At 47.0% G+C, this 15832-nt stretch overlaps 1 protein-coding gene across 4 annotated transcripts in view; it reads right to left on the bottom strand.

Annotated features, from left to right (window-relative positions):
- The window catches only part of btbd11b (BTB (POZ) domain containing 11b), a 143122-nt gene that overhangs the window by 61857 nt on the left and 65433 nt on the right, over nucleotides 1-15832 (bottom strand). For all 4 annotated transcript variants that reach the window (XM_083763370.1, XM_083763369.1, XM_083763368.1 and 1 more), the window contains exon 2: nucleotides 2258-2410. In XM_083763370.1, the coding sequence (XP_083619496.1) occupies nucleotides 2258-2410 (153 nt within the window). The remainder of the gene's footprint in view (nucleotides 1-2257; nucleotides 2411-15832) is intronic.

Here is a 15832-nt window from a genome sequence, read left to right on the forward strand (position 1 = left end):
GAATTTATTCCAAGATTGGTAATTGTCTATGCAGTTTCTGAGAATAGTCTTATCGGCGGACATCTTGGATTGATGCCAATTAAACATATTTCCCCAACTGGGATTTCTTGGGACTTTTAGTATGTTGTTCTGGAGACCTCATAGAAATGGTCTGTGAAAAAAAATCTTTTGTTACAATTACTTTTGATTTTAGGTCCAAAATGAGCTAGAATGCCTGGACTATATATCAAACGGATGAAACACAAGAAAGCTTGAATGCTTAATTATTTCCATTGTAATCAGCTGATGCACACGTGATGTACAGATGTACTTAAGCTCACAATGCATCACGTCACGGCACGTTGTGAGCTTATAGATCTGATTCGTCTGTTTCAGTCCTGGTCTTACACGAGTGTAACTCTTTATTATTTGCGAAATCTTCCAAAATGCCAGCACTGCTTCATAAATGTATTACGACAGGATCCTGGTCTCCATTACTCTTTGAATAATAAACAAATTGACATTTAATTAACTTATAAGACTTTTGGGGCTTGTCAAGCTTATAAGCTAAATGGCATAATAATGAACGGCAGGGGAACTGGGTAATTGATTGACTTTCATTGCACAATATTGATTTGCAAGTTTTCTTCAACACACTAACCAATTAAGCTCTTTATACTTCGCTGTCCTACAAATAGCAAAAATATAGCCAATCCAAAATTTTTTTTTAATAATAACTTTTTTTAACATTTCTTTTTTGCCTATAATGATATGCCCAAAATATGAACGTTGTGTTAAAAGTGTTAAATTCTGAGTAGGCTATATTTGCAGTATTGAATTAAACTACTTTCTGTATTGTATTCAACTACTAAGGCAACAATAGAGTAGCCTACATTTATGCTGTTATGGCTCAATCAGGAGGAGATTACACTGAAGTTTGATTTGAACCTCTTTCCCATTTTTTAAGTCAAGCTCAACCTAAAATTTGTAATCGTGACACCCGTACACACACAGGAAGTGAATGTAATAATGTTTAACAATCCCATAAAGAGATTCCGTGTATTTATAACAAGACAAGACTTTTTTTTAATGAATGAATTAATTAATTAAACATTAATTATTCAATACTCATTCGTTTAGGGCCTTAGGCTTCATCCACACCTACATAAACGTAGCGTTTTCGTTTTCGTTTTCATTTTCGTTTTTTTAAATCTCTCTGTCCATACGACACGTTTTTTTAAATCTCTCTGTCCATATGACCAATGGCAAGACCCATGCAAAACTCCGTTTACATTGTCCACACAGGGAACACACAGGCGGAGTTTTAAAGAAATACACTGTGGCAGGAGTTTTCCAAAAGATGCGTTTATATGGACCAAAAACGCGTTTGCGTGTGGGCGACCCCCCCAAAACGCATATAAAAACCTACGTTTATCCGTTTACCCGGATACGTGTGGACAAGGCCTTAGTCCTACTCCTCCTCGCAGCCAACACTCGCCACTGACAGGTAGTTAGTTACCCCCAGAGTGTCTATTTCAAACAAGTGTTTTTTGACTGGTGGGGTCAGGAATTGCCTGTCATAATTTGACCCACCAGTATTCGGATGTAGATATTCATTCATCAGCCAACACTCCCCACTGACAGGTAGTAGAAGCGCACACACCAGTCTTGGTGAGGTGCTGCTGACCTTGGTAATATAAAAGGTAAAGCAAATAGAGCACCGAAGTCCTGACGTAACTCGCTCATCTCGACGATTCCCCTGGTTCGCGGAAGTGATTTCTCTATGGAGAATAACATGGGGTGATCTTAATATCGTCTACTATAAGCGTTGTGGTCCAAAAATAAACAAGCTGTCTCTGCATTATTGTCGGGAAGGTGTCTCTGTATCGTTTGCAACAGTCAGTCACTCATATATGATACAGTCTGCTTCTAGCGAAAATCTAACTAATTCAGCAGCAGTAACATTAGCGTTTTCTCTCAGTCAGTTGATTCTTCATATATCCATATGAGTGAAGCGGCCGGGGTGACATGTTTATTTTTCAAACACAGTTGTTATATGAGGCGATCTCAAATCGCCTCAATGGGGATTTCAATGCAACTAAACAAATACATGAACCTGGGGACAGACGCCCTCTACTGAAAGTGACGTCAGACTTCGGCGCTCTATGCCCCACACTGGTAGCCAGTCCTAGGCTACACACTGCACACACGCACACACACACACACACACACACACACACACACACACACACACACACACAGTTTTTCACTAACTCACTGAGTTCAGAGATGCTGCCCACTCTTGTGGCCAGTAGGCATTGTTCAACGGAGCGCAGCTCAGACTGGCTGTAGGCGCGTCCCTCGCCACTTTTCCCCGGTCGCTGCTGCTGGTCTCTGTGAAGGCTCAGGCTCTCTGGTAAACTGAGCACACCTGGGGAGAGAGAGAGAGAGAAAGAGAGTAAGTAATTAAGTGTCCACCTTCATTTTCACATTGGAGCATCAAGGCGATCCTTTGTAAAAGCTGAAATCCACGTGTCAGTGATTCTCAAGCTTTTCTCCATCAGGGTCACTTGAACATCTCAAGTGGGCCCTGCATCTGACAAGTTAAAACCTGCAGCCATTCAGCTGCCGTGTTAAGTGGTCGAATGGATGGTCAGACGGTCGAATGTGATTAAGTGGTCACATGGGTGGGCCACGTGCATTTCCAGAGCATGTTTATTTAAATGACAATTCAGTCAATTGTGTTCCGGCTTGGATCAATGGAACTAACACATATACCAAGTTCCCTTAGCATCACAATAGTGAAAAAAAGACTTCTTCACACCCAGTTGTCTTAAGTTCCTCTCTCGAAAAGAGTCATATGGGGTGCCGCCTGGTGGCGCAAAAGCACAGAAACTCTGCATGTACTCACGAACAATTCCATTGGATCGTGAAAGTGTCGCTCACGGTGACATCCCCAACCCCACCCACTCGGTATAAAACCGGGGGTTGGTCCCGTGAGCGTCATTCCTCTACCTTTCTGCCGCAGATGCCACATCGCTCTGACAAAGAATTCACCACCGGCTGTTGAAACTGTTTTCCCTAGAACAGACGAGTTTCTCATACTTGTACCTGGAAATTCGCAGCCCCTGCGAGGTGTTTTTTCATTCACGAACGTTGCAGAAAAGTTCTCTCCAGCAGTAAGTCCTTTACACGGACAATAAAACACAAGTGTGCAGTCACGCGGCTTGTCGTTTAGTCCTTCTCTTCTACTAGCTTTGCGCCTTAGCACTCAGCTAGCTTACTGCTTCGCTTGGTCTACAGTTAGCTGCCACGTTCAGGGTTGCTGTTCGCCCTGCTAGCTTAGCCTCCCTAGTGCTACTAGCTTTCAGCTTCTCTCATTAGCGAGCCCGCTGCTTAAAGCGTAGCCGTCAGGCACCCTTTCCCCTTCGTCTACGCTACCTGCGTAGCTATACGCTAGCTACATCCCGCCGTTAGCCCTCGGCCTACTGGCGAGGTGCTAACCAGCTACTAGCTAGACCCACGGCCCTTAGCTTGACGCTTCGTCTACGCTACCTGCGTAGCTATACACTAGCTACGTTCAGCCGTTAGCCCTGGGCCTACCGGCGAGGTGCTAACCAGCTACTAGCTAGACCCACGGCCCGTAGCTACACGCTACGTCCCGCTGTTAGCCTTCAGCCTTCCGGCGTCGTGCTAACTAGCTACAGCCTCGCTAACTACACAGCTAACTTCCAAGCTATCTTCAGCCGTTAGGCGTTGATTTAGCGTCACTATCGCTACCTTCCAACCACCGCGACCCGGCTACTACAGTCATACTACAGCACAACCTTCATAAACAGCAGGCTGCGACGCTGTTTTCGCTTGTTCTAGCTAATCCTCAGCCGCTAGGCATTGATTTTAGCGTCCCCACAGACAACAACAAGCACCCACCGTGGCCGGGTTACGACGCTAGCTTGCCGTCCAGCCGAACGGCGCCGGCTACTAGCATTCTCCGTGGGTGAGAAACGTTACGAGTGTAAGTTACGTAAGTTGCGTACGTTACGTTTCGTAACTTCTACAACAGTCATACTACAACAGGCTGCAACACAACATCATAAGCAGCAGGCTGCAACGCTGCCACGTTCAGGGTTGCTGTTCGCCCTGCTAGCTTAGCCTCCCTAGTGCTACTAGCTTTCAGCTTCTCTCATTAGCGAGCCCGCTGCTTAAAGCGTAGCCGTCAGGCACCCTTTCCCCTTCGTCTACGCTACCTGCGTAGCTATACGCTAGCTACATCCCGCCGTTAGCCCTCGGCCTACTGGCGAGGTGCTAACCAGCTACTAGCTAGACCCACGGCCCTTAGCTTGACGCTTCGTCTACGCTACCTGCGTAGCTATACACTAGCTACGTTCAGCCGTTAGCCCTGGGCCTACCGGCGAGGTGCTAACCAGCTACTAGCTAGACCCACGGCCCGTAGCTACACGCTACGTCCCGCTGTTAGCCTTCAGCCTTCCGGCGTCGTGCTAACTAGCTACAGCCTCGCTAACTACACAGCTAACTTCCAAGCTATCTTCAGCCGTTAGGCGTTGATTTAGCGTCACTATCGCTACCTTCCAACCACCGCGACCCGGCTACTACAGTCATACTACAGCACAACCTTCATAAACAGCAGGCTGCGACGCTGTTTTCGCTTGTTCTAGCTAATCCTCAGCCGCTAGGCATTGATTTTAGCGTCCCCACAGACAACAACAAGCACCCACCGTGGCCGGGTTACGACGCTAGCTTGCCGTCCAGCCGAACGGCGCCGGCTACTAGCATTCTCCGTGGGTGAGAAACGTTACGAGTGTAAGTTACGTAAGTTGCGTACGTTACGTTTCGTAACTTCTACAACAGTCATACTACAACAGGCTGCAACACAACATCATAAGCAGCAGGCTGCAACGCTGTTTCGCTTGTTATAGCTAATCCTCAGCCGCTAGGCGTTGATTTTAGCGTCCCCACTGACAACAACAAGCAACCACCGTGGCCGGGTTACGACGCTAGCTTGCCGTCCAGCCGAACGGCGCCGGCTACTAGCATTCTCCGCGGGTAAGAACCGTTACGAGCGCAAGTTACGTAAGTTACATAAGTTACGTTTCGTAACTCTAGTTCTAAAGTTACGAACGTAAGTTCCCAGCCTGTTCCAAGTTGACAGACAGAGAGAAGGGCAGAGGACTGACCAGAGTCAAGGCCTATGAACACACCACAGTTTCACAACATGGTTTTCTCTGTTTAGACAGCTGATCTTCAGTGGAGCACCACGAGTCCTACTCTTCTACTCCACCACCACTTTTCTTCTTTTACCCTGTTTTGTGAGTTACAGACAGTTTTCCTCACAACATTTTTGTTATATTATATATTATTATTATATAATGATATTATATTATAACTTAAAAGAGAAGTGCTTCTACAAGCTCTTGGACTGCTGGTTCCTTCTTCAAGCTACACCAACACCCAAGATGACCTGCAGGGGTGACAACAGCCCTCCCGGGTTCCCCGAGGAGGAACGCCACCGGGGGTCTAGAGCATGGGTCTAGAGCATGCTCGCCAGGCTTTCGAGACCCCTGGTCTCTCCCCCTGCTGCTTCTACTTTGCAGACAGGGAGAGAGACTGACGCATGTCACGCGTCAAGAGTCACCAAGACAGGTCCCTGGTCGACACCTCCGAGCCCTGCTGTCCCGACCAGCCCCAAACCTCGAGGTCTAGGCCCAACGCCTCGTCCTCTCTCTCCAGACCCCTCAACCTTGACACGTCTCAGAGACACCATGACGAGTCCTTCCTCGGCTCCTCCCCTGCCAGGAAGGCGGCTCGGACCACCAACAACAAGCTCCACACGCTCTTCACCACACTGGTAAACAGGCCTGTGGAGCCAGACCCAAGACATCAGCCAGGCCTCGCCGGCTGGCTCTGGGTGCTGCTCTCCCTCCAGCGGGATCTCGTCAGCCCACCAACGAGGCTCCCCCGAGCCAGGTGGTTGCGACGACGGGATGTCGGATGCAGTCCTAGGCCTCGACCGACAACTAACGCTACTACTACTTCACGCAGCGGCCAAAGGCACGAGTCTCACTCGACGTGGTTCCCCGGCGACCCTCGACTACCGACTGCTTCCCTCAACATTACAGGTATGTACATTGTGAAGCTAGGTTTGTTTAGCTGTTTAGCTAACCTTTTCGAGGTCGGGAGTAGCAACCTCGTTGGATGGCCGATGCCACCCTAGCATGCTTAGCATTCTAGATAGGCTGCTTTCAAGGTGGACGACGGACAACGAGCTCCTCCAAGAGCTCCCTCCGCGGACGTGAGGGACAAATGTCCCCCACGCCCCACCACTGACCAACGCTGCCGCCCTCCAGCAGCCGCGGCTGGCACTAGGAAGGGCCCCCCCCCCCAAGGACGGCGGGAGATGCAACCTGACATCTTCCCCCATCCCCCCCGCCTCAGGGCTTGCGCTGGGCGTAGTAGTCTCGAACTGCACTCCCGAGCCGCCCCACAAGAGGTTGAGGCTCATGGCACGGGTTCCCGCCACGTACGGGCCCCGTGACCAAGCCACACAAGTCTGCACTAAATGCACATGTTTCTGTATGTTTCTCCGTAATAAGGGCACTGCCCAAAACAATAAGAAAACAACAAGAACACCAATGTCGGGGGACCATGAACCCTCTGTCAGGGGCAACCCACGGGCTGGCCACTGCAGAGGGGCGGGGCATGAAGCTGGTGGCGTGCTCAAACGCCACTGGGGAGACGGGTCATGCCGAAAATGTCTCTGGTCTGGGGGTGGACCACCCCTTAACCAAGCGCATCGCACAGTGGGAACGCCACGGCGCGTCACCATGGGTTCTGCGCACCTTAGCGAAGAGTTACAGACTCCAGTTCGCCTGAGACCCCCCGGGTTTCAGGGGAGAATGTACGAGTATACAGTTCTCCCCTTTGGGATGTCCCTGAGTCCCAGGGTCTTTGTTCGATGTACGGAAACTGCTCTCGCCCCGTTACGGTAACAGGGTCTCCGGGTTGCAAGCTACATCGACGACTGGCTTCTGAGCGCGGCCTCGGAGCAGGAAGCGGCACAGAACACAGCCAGGGTATTGTCCCACGTGACCTCCCTAGGTTTCAACGTGAACCATACCAAGAGCATGTTGACGCCGACGCAGTCCACGGACTTCATAGGCATCACGTTGGACTCAGTGGCATACACTGCGAAACTGAGCGCCGACCGGATGGACGACCTACTGAAGTGTGCCGCACAGTTCAGGACGGGCCACACACTTCAACTCGGGGTATGCCTGCGCATGGCAGGCCTCATGGCCTCAGCCATGTCTCTGGCACGCCTGGGCAGGCTGTACATGAGACCTTTCCAACGATGGTTGAAGTCTCTACACCTGCCTCCCAAGTTCACATGACGCCGGGTGAGAGTCTCCCCGGGCTGTGTATTGGCCTTGAAATGGTGGTCTGACAGACGCAACCTGACGGAAGGGGTACCGCTGGGGTTGGCCCTGTCCAGAAGGGTGGTCACGACGGACGCCAGTCTTTCGGGCTGGGAGCCACTCACGAGGGCAGGACGGCCAGAGGGGTGTGGAACGGTTCCCTAAAGGGATCCGCTCACATCAACTATCTAGAACTTCTGGCGGTTTTCCTCGCCTTGAAGGAGTTCGAGCCGTTTCCTCGGGGGACATGACGTGTTGGTCCATACGGACAACACCACGACGATGGCCTACATCAACAGACAAGGAGGGATCAAATCCCTGCGTCTGTGCTCACTAGCTCACAGACTGCTGGTCTGGTGCGACGGCCGGTTCATCTCCCTCACGGCCTGTCACGTCCCAGGACTCCAGAACTCAGCTGCGGACCTCCTATCGAGAGGCCCACTCCGCTACAGCGAATGGTCCCTCCATCCATGGGTGGTGGGTCAAATGTGGCATAGCTTTGGAGTTCCGGTGGCGGACCTCTTTGCCACGGGGGAGAACACGAAGTTCCCTCTGTTCTTCTCCCTCACAGGCAGGCCGCCTCTGGGTCTGGATGCCTTAGCGCATCAGTGGCCTCAGGGCCTACTCTACGCCTTCCCACCGCTGGAACTGATCCCACAAGTTCTAGCCAGGGTGAGAGTTTTGGGCTCGGGGCTACTACTGGTGGCTCCGGCCTGGGGGTCCTGGAGACAGGACATCGCTTCCCTCCTCTATCGCGACCCTTGGCGACTCCCTCTGAGGGTCGACCTGCTAACGCAGGCCAACGGCGAGATATTCCACCCGCGCCCCCAGGACTTGGACCTTTGGGTTTGGCCTGTGAGGGGGCACCGCTCGCAGTAGCGGATCTGCCACAGAATGTCATAGAGACTATTCTAGAGCAGTCTCCACCAGACGCTGGTACAACACGGCTTGGCAGCTGTTTGAACGTTGGTGCTCGACCAGGCCTGGTGGGGTCCTTCCTTTCCAGGCCTCGGTGGGGCCCATCCTGACCTACCTGCAGGAATTCCTGGACAGAGGTCTAGGCTTGTTCTCGGTTAAGGTCAACCCGGCGGCGATATCCGCCTCCCACTTAGGTGTGAACAACGGACCGGTGAGTGAGAACCGCTGATCCGTCAGTTCATGAAGGGTGTCCTACACCTTAGACCGGTTGCCAGATCCCTGGTCCCAGCCTGGGATCTGACGGTGGTATTGTATGTGCTTACGAAGGAGCCATTCGAACCACTGGAGACAGTGGATTTGAAGTTTCTCTCGCTGAAGACCACGCTGCTGGTCGCACTGACAACTGCGAAGCGTGCTAGTGACATCCACGCACTCTCAGTCAATGAGAGCTGCATGAGGTTTAGTGGTAACAACACTAAGGTCACGGTTAGGCCGAACTTGTCTTTCAAGCCAAAGGCCTTTTCCTGCTGGTCGTGACTCGGTGGAGCTCATGGCCTTCCACCCACCGCCTTTTGGCTCAGAAGAGGACAGGCGGCTACACTGTCTTTGTCCAGTCAGGGCGATCAGACTGTACAGGGACAGCTCCCTTCAGACAGGGAGATCAACTCTTTGTCTCTTGGGCCTCCCACGCCAGGTGGAAGGGGAAGCCTATAACAAAGGTGAGGCTTTCACAGTGGATTGTGGAAGCTATACAACTGGCTTACACCAGTAGTGGGGTGGAGCTCCCTGAAGGGTTAAAAGCTCACTCCACGAGGGGCATGGCGGCATCCTGGGCCTTGGCACGGGGCGTCCCCATCCAGGATGTGTGCGCAGCGGCAAGTTGGTCGTCTCCCTTGACCTTTGCCACGTATTACAATCTTGACGTGGCACCCAGGGACTTAGCCCAGGCGGTCCTGGGTGCAGCAGCGCAATGATTGACAGTACATAGTGCCCCCATGTTCACATACCTGTAGGCATTCCCTAGAGTGGCTCTATGGGATGGTTAGCCATCGAGCCCGTTTCACGAGCACATAAGGCAGCTTGCTGTCGGCTCCTGAGTAGGGATTGATAGCAGTCGACAGGTTGGTCTGTCCCGCTATCGGCTTTGTTCTACCTGGTCAGGGACCTAGGTAGCCTTTAATTGTCCTCCTTACGGGAGTATACACGTGCCACGCCTGAGGGTGACGTGCGTGTGTCTCTTGATAGGTGGACCGTGGATCGGTCCTATCAGCCGGTGTGATCATACGGGAATCTTATGATCCCCATATGACTCTCTTCGAGAGAGGAACTTAAGACAACTTCGGGTTACTTCAGTAACCTCAGTTTTATAAGTGACTCGAAGAAGAGAGTCATTAAGACGCCCTTCTGCTTTGTCAGCGGCAGAAAGGTAGATTGATAGGAATGACGCTCACGGGACCAACCCCCGGTTTTATACCGAGTGGGTGGGGTTGAGGATGTCACCGTGAGCGACACTTTCACGATCCAATGTAATTTTTCGTGAGTACATGCAGAGTTTGTGCTTTTGCGCCACCAGGTGGCGGCACCCCATATGACTCTCTTCTTCGAGTCACTTATACAACTGAGGTTACTGAAGTAACCCGAAGTTACTTTGAAAGCAGGCAACAAAACAGTAGGTGAGAAGAATCTGGAATAATTAATGGTAATCATTTATATTATTGTTATCATTAATATGTTAGTATTTTGACAATTATTTGCATTATCCTCACGGCCCACCAGTGGGCTGCGGACCATAAGTGGGTTGCCGAGATTCAAACACAGGTCTCTCAGCATCTATACCGCTCATCCAAGACATCATGTGCAGGGTAGATACTGCAACTGCACTTATCAGCTTAAAGGACAACTTTAGTTTTTTTCAACCAAGGTTCATGTTTTAGGTTGTTATTAGAGAAACTAAAAGATGAGTGTTATTTCTTTTTCATTTGCTGCTTTCTTTTGTTTTAGGGATTTTCGCCGTTTTTGACAGGGGGGCGGGGGCATTCGAGCATGGGGCTAAATATGTATTTCTTTACAATTTTTTATGGCAATTATTTTTATTTTTATTTACTATAGTCCTAATAAACCCCAAGAAATTACATCTGGCCACAGAAGATCACAGGATCTATTGAATGTGACAAACTGACATATTGAGCCTATACACACAGTATAAGCCTTCCCCCAGTAGGCTACCTTCACATTCAGTAGATCCTGTGATCTTTTGTGGTCAGATGTAATTTCCTGGGGTTTATTAGGACTATAGTAAATAATATAAAAATAAATCACCATAACATTTTGTCAAAAAATACATATTTAGCCCCATGCTCGAATGCCCCCGTCCCCCCTTTCAAAAAGAGCTAAAATCCCTAAAACAAAAGAAAGCAGCAAATGAAAAAGAAATAACACTCAACAACCTAAAACATGAACCTTGGTTGAAAAAAACTAAAGTTGTCCTTTAAAGGGATTGTGACATTAAAACAAAGTTTTTGTAATTTTTCTTAATTGTTTTATGTTTTCTGAGCTCAATTGCACCCAAAAAACCTTAACTTTTAACATTCAGTAGATTTTCTGTGGTCTGGGGATTTCTGGCTCAAACAAGTGCTCTGATTTTCCTGCTGTTTGTGATATCACAGCCTGCAAATCCCATATGTCAATCGGATTTGCCCCAATGGGATTTGACAGCAGATGTCACTGTTTTGCCTGTTTTCATTGCAGCTCGAAAGGCTTCCAAACCCCAGAGAAAACTCCAACCACAGAAAATCCACGGAATGTTCAAAGCTCTGGTTTTATTGGGTGTAATTGAGGTCATAAAACCTAAAAGTAAAACCTAAAAATAAAAATAAATTAAGATTAATGTCATTAAACCTTTAAGACAGTAGGTGTACTACCTGCCACCATGGTACCATTTCTCAATGGAAGTAGGGAAACATCTGCATAATGTGTTAACATACTGTACAATGCAGATTAGTTACTATGACATTTTATTCATTAAAATTAGTTCTGGATTGGATTTCCTCTGACAGAATAAAAGAGGCTCAAAATAAGAGATGGAACACGCCGTTATCAACAATATGGAATTAGTTATTGAAACACATTATCATAAAAAGAACCGATCTATGCGAGGCTACGAGTGCTACACATTAATTACGCTGTCATGCTTGTCAAAGTGTTCTCTGTAAACTAATAATATTATTGCTGTATATTTCTGAGGCAATGTCATTATTCACACCTCTTCTCTGTGCATTCATCATTTTCAGACTGCCTCCCAACTCCCTCTGTCGCTGGATCCCTATTATTATATTCAACAGTTTTGTGCTGCACAACACTTACTGCCTGCTGTGTGTCAAATGATAAAATGGCTGTAACCAATGACTGGTCTGCAGTGGCTGAAAAAAACAATACTCTGCTAATTTAATTGATATGCACGCAGCCATCGGTGAAGGTGACATTACGCATTGATGTTCAAGGAGCATGCAGTGCTTCAAGCAAATCAACCCTGAAACCGATTAGGACACTATTTGGTTCCAGAGGACTTCTTGTCAGTCAGCACATTTCCTTTGAATGAACCCAACCAAGCGATATCATGCAACATTGTGAAAGAGGTTAAATAGATGCTGTTCTTTTCGTTCAAGCCCAAGCAACTCTCTCTGTCTGTTCATCACCTGTGTGCAAAATATCATCTCTAAAAATCTGTCACAGATTCTACAGTGCTTTATGTTTGAACTAGGAAAGCATATTTAAACACCAAATGGTGGAACAGGGAGGGCACATTCTGGAGTCCAGATTTGATGGTACAATCCGTGAGGGATGCATCAAAGATGCCATCCCATCAATTCTCCTCCAGTTCATTGGTATGGTAGAACACGGTGCCGATATCAAGTCACAGCTGAGATTTGGCACTTCCAAGACTGCCTGTTGCAGTACAACTGCTACTCCAGATACAAAGAGGGAGCAGCCACCCACAGACATCCCAAAGATAGGGAAACTCCATTCCCTATCCCATTGATATGTCTGTTTATGACAAAACCAGGAAGAGAGGCCTGGTTGAAATGCTGCAAGAACACTGCATGAGCATTTCCTACGACTGGGTGCTGGAGATATCTGCTCAACTGGGAGATGCAACAGTCAGCAAGAATATTGAGGAGGAGGGTGTGGTCTGTCAGCCAGTGCTACATCAGTTGTTCTGCAACAACTGATGGCACCAGTGTCTCTGTCTTCCAACATCCGACCAAGGAAAGCAGGGGTGAAGAGCGTCAGATTTGGTCCAGAGAGAGTAAAGTCTGTCCCAGAACTTCCAGACTCTTTCACCAACATCCAACCTGCCTTCTTCAAGATAAAAGAGCCCCTGTTGACCATGGAGTATTTTTTTTTTAATGGTCTACGACCACTGTGGACAACTGGTGGACATGACAGCTTGGGCCTATAGCTTACCCTGCTGTCATTATCATTCATGGTTGTCTTCTTTGAACACAGAATTAGTTTAGCATGATCTAAGACATAATATGTCACAGAAACATCCTTTTTTGGACAACCCTATCAAATTCAATGAGAATATGTTCTATTTACAATACAGATGGTGATCTTGGAAAATGGCCACCATGTTGGAATTTCTGGTTGACTGGATCCTGCATGGTCCAACACATGAGAATCAACACTATGACCTCCTTCATTTGAAAACTCCATCAATTTCTATGAGAAAACGTCATTTAAATGTCAATGTGGCGGCCATCTTGAAAAATGGCTGTGTTTTTCCAAAAGAGTGGGTTTTAGAGAGTATTCGTGCCAAATGTCATGCTTGTATATTAATCTGAATGATTGTTTCAGTTATCTGCTGCACTATAATGCTGTGTCTTAATGTCTTAACATTTTCAGGTAGCCAATATACAGTAAGGTTATGTTAAAGTAGTTCAAGTGATCTGGCAAACGCCCCGAGAATGGCTCTCTCATCTCCGGTGTGCGATTCGTAGTGAATATGAATATTGTTGGGGACCCCTAGAACCCCCTTCAAGGCCCCCTGGGGGTCCCCGGACCCCACTGTTGAGAAGCAGCACAGGTGCAGATAACTGGGGCTGTGACTCCAACAAGCCTTTTTCTTACTGGAACAAAGAGACACCAGCAGCTGGTGTAGCTGTGTCAGGTCAGGTCAGATGCACTGCAGTCTGTCCCAGCTAAAGCCACAGACAATGAAGCTACTGTTTCATTTGTAGAATATAAAGTAGTACATTTATAAAAAATGAGAAATAGTAGTTACAGTACAGGAAAGGAAGGAAGGAAGGAAGCCCAAAGGCTAAACAAGTTGTTAAACAAGTACAATAAGAATCTGCCCTAAATTGCTAATCTATTCTAGAACAAAACATACAGTACAAGCTTGCGAAAACACAAACAACACATAAACCAAGTATTCATCTAAAAACAACAAACAAAAAGAAAAACAAACAAACAGAAAAACACTTATGAATATGAAGGAATAGAATAGAAAGAATATAAGGCCTAGTCACTTAAAAAAGTAAACACCATAAAACAAAATCAACTCTGAAACACGTTCTTTGTTGCTTTTTCTTGTTGCTCAACATGCAGCCACTTTGGTACACAAGTATGCAAAAGTGAAAAACTCAAAAAAGGGCAAGGTTCCCTGGAACAAAATATTTTGAGATAGGGGTCTGCGGCCAAATACATATAGTTTTGGGGGTTCTTGACATAAAAAGGTTTGAGCTAACCTGACTCCGCCAGATTGCGGCAGTATTGAGTTCACAAGTTCACTCCTCCTACCTGCATCTGATCTCTCTCAAGCAGAAACGATAAACAGGAAGCAGCGGGACAAAAATCTGAGATCTCCATAAAATGTAAGGTTGTGTTTACATTTGTGCTGTGGCACAGCTTCAATGTGTCATCAGTCTGGCCTTGATCCCGCCTCTAGTTGCCGCATACGGCCTCATATCGCTCCGATCAGAAATGGTTCAGAGTTCATCGTCTCTGCCCGAGAGAGTCCAGATGGGAAGCAGGAGGAACTCACCACTGCCACCATCTGGCGGAGTCAGGTTAGGTTTGAGCACCACTGATATAGAAACATACATTTTTCAGAAAACTATTATAGTAGGATTAGAAGACATTTTTGTACAATCTGCCTCAATTGGCACGTCCAAACAGCGACGGCTCCAGACATTTGTGCATGGGGGAGCTATGGGGGGGGCTGGTTTTTTTTTAGCAGGGGCTACTGGATTTTGGCAAAAGATATGAATATACATATATATACTACGACAAATGACATTCCAATGATTCAGTGGTCCTAGTTTATAGGCCACATAACGTAAATACACATAATAAGTGTGACACAACAATGCAAATCATTATTGTGACACCGTCACCGGCTAATTTCCAAATAGAATGATTCAGGTCGAGACAGAAAAGAAGGTTGAGTTCAACTTTATTCCTTATTAATGTTACAGGCAAAAAGGTGTGCACTTTAATTGTCCTTCAGACAAAATAAACAATTAAGCAGCCATTGTTTCTCTTCTCTTCCGAGAACTCTAAACTATTCTGCAACACCTTCATCCAATTAATCAATTATAATGAACTTTGCCTAATTTTACATTCCTTGGGCTCTTCAGGGCACAGTGACGTACAGCACAGCATACACAGACCGCAGTTTGAGAGATCTGCAGAGTGTAAATGGACGGACACACACACACACACACACACACTAGTGTTGTCACGACTCACGATACTGGATTTTAAACTTCGATATGATATTTGGAAAAGTATTGATATTTCGATACCATTTTCGATATCACGCAACCACGGCAATTTCTGAGGGTTTAACATTGTAAGTACAAATAAAAGCTGTGCAGTATTGTGCACTTTCACTGTTTTTAAAATGTTTATTATTTTTATTATTATTATGCCTATAATTATTATAATTATTATTATTTTAAGTTTATAATCAATACTATGTATAATAATATTATTATGCCTATAATTATTATATTAATAATTATTATTATAGGTTTATAATCCATAGTTACTATGTATATTGTTATTATACATAGTAACTATAGTAACATAGTAACTTGGTTTCTATTCCTTATTTATAGTTAAATCTAGTTAATGTTCTATTCAGATATTATTCAATGCATCATGGCCAGCATACTCAAACTACTATTATTATTTTAATATCCGGAATCCCCCCGCGCATGCATGCACGCACGTTAGCTTGCTAGCCTAGCAAGGTTGTGTTTACTGTTGATAGCTTTAGCAGCTATCGCTAACATGAGGAACAGCAACAACAAGTCCTCTTTGGCTCTCCGTGTTCATCGGATTCTTTATCTTACATAAAGAAATACGAGCGACCTGTTTAAAGCCCGACACACACCGTCTGCGACCGCCACGCGTACCGCCGTGGCACAGTATTGCCGCGCGCCATAGCCGCACGGCCCACACACTCATGACATAACACTACTGTACACTACTCC

This window comes from Protomyctophum parallelum, assembly GCF_964188405.1.
Source record: "Protomyctophum parallelum genome assembly, chromosome: 4".
Taxonomy (NCBI): Eukaryota; Metazoa; Chordata; class Actinopteri; order Myctophiformes; family Myctophidae; genus Protomyctophum; species Protomyctophum parallelum.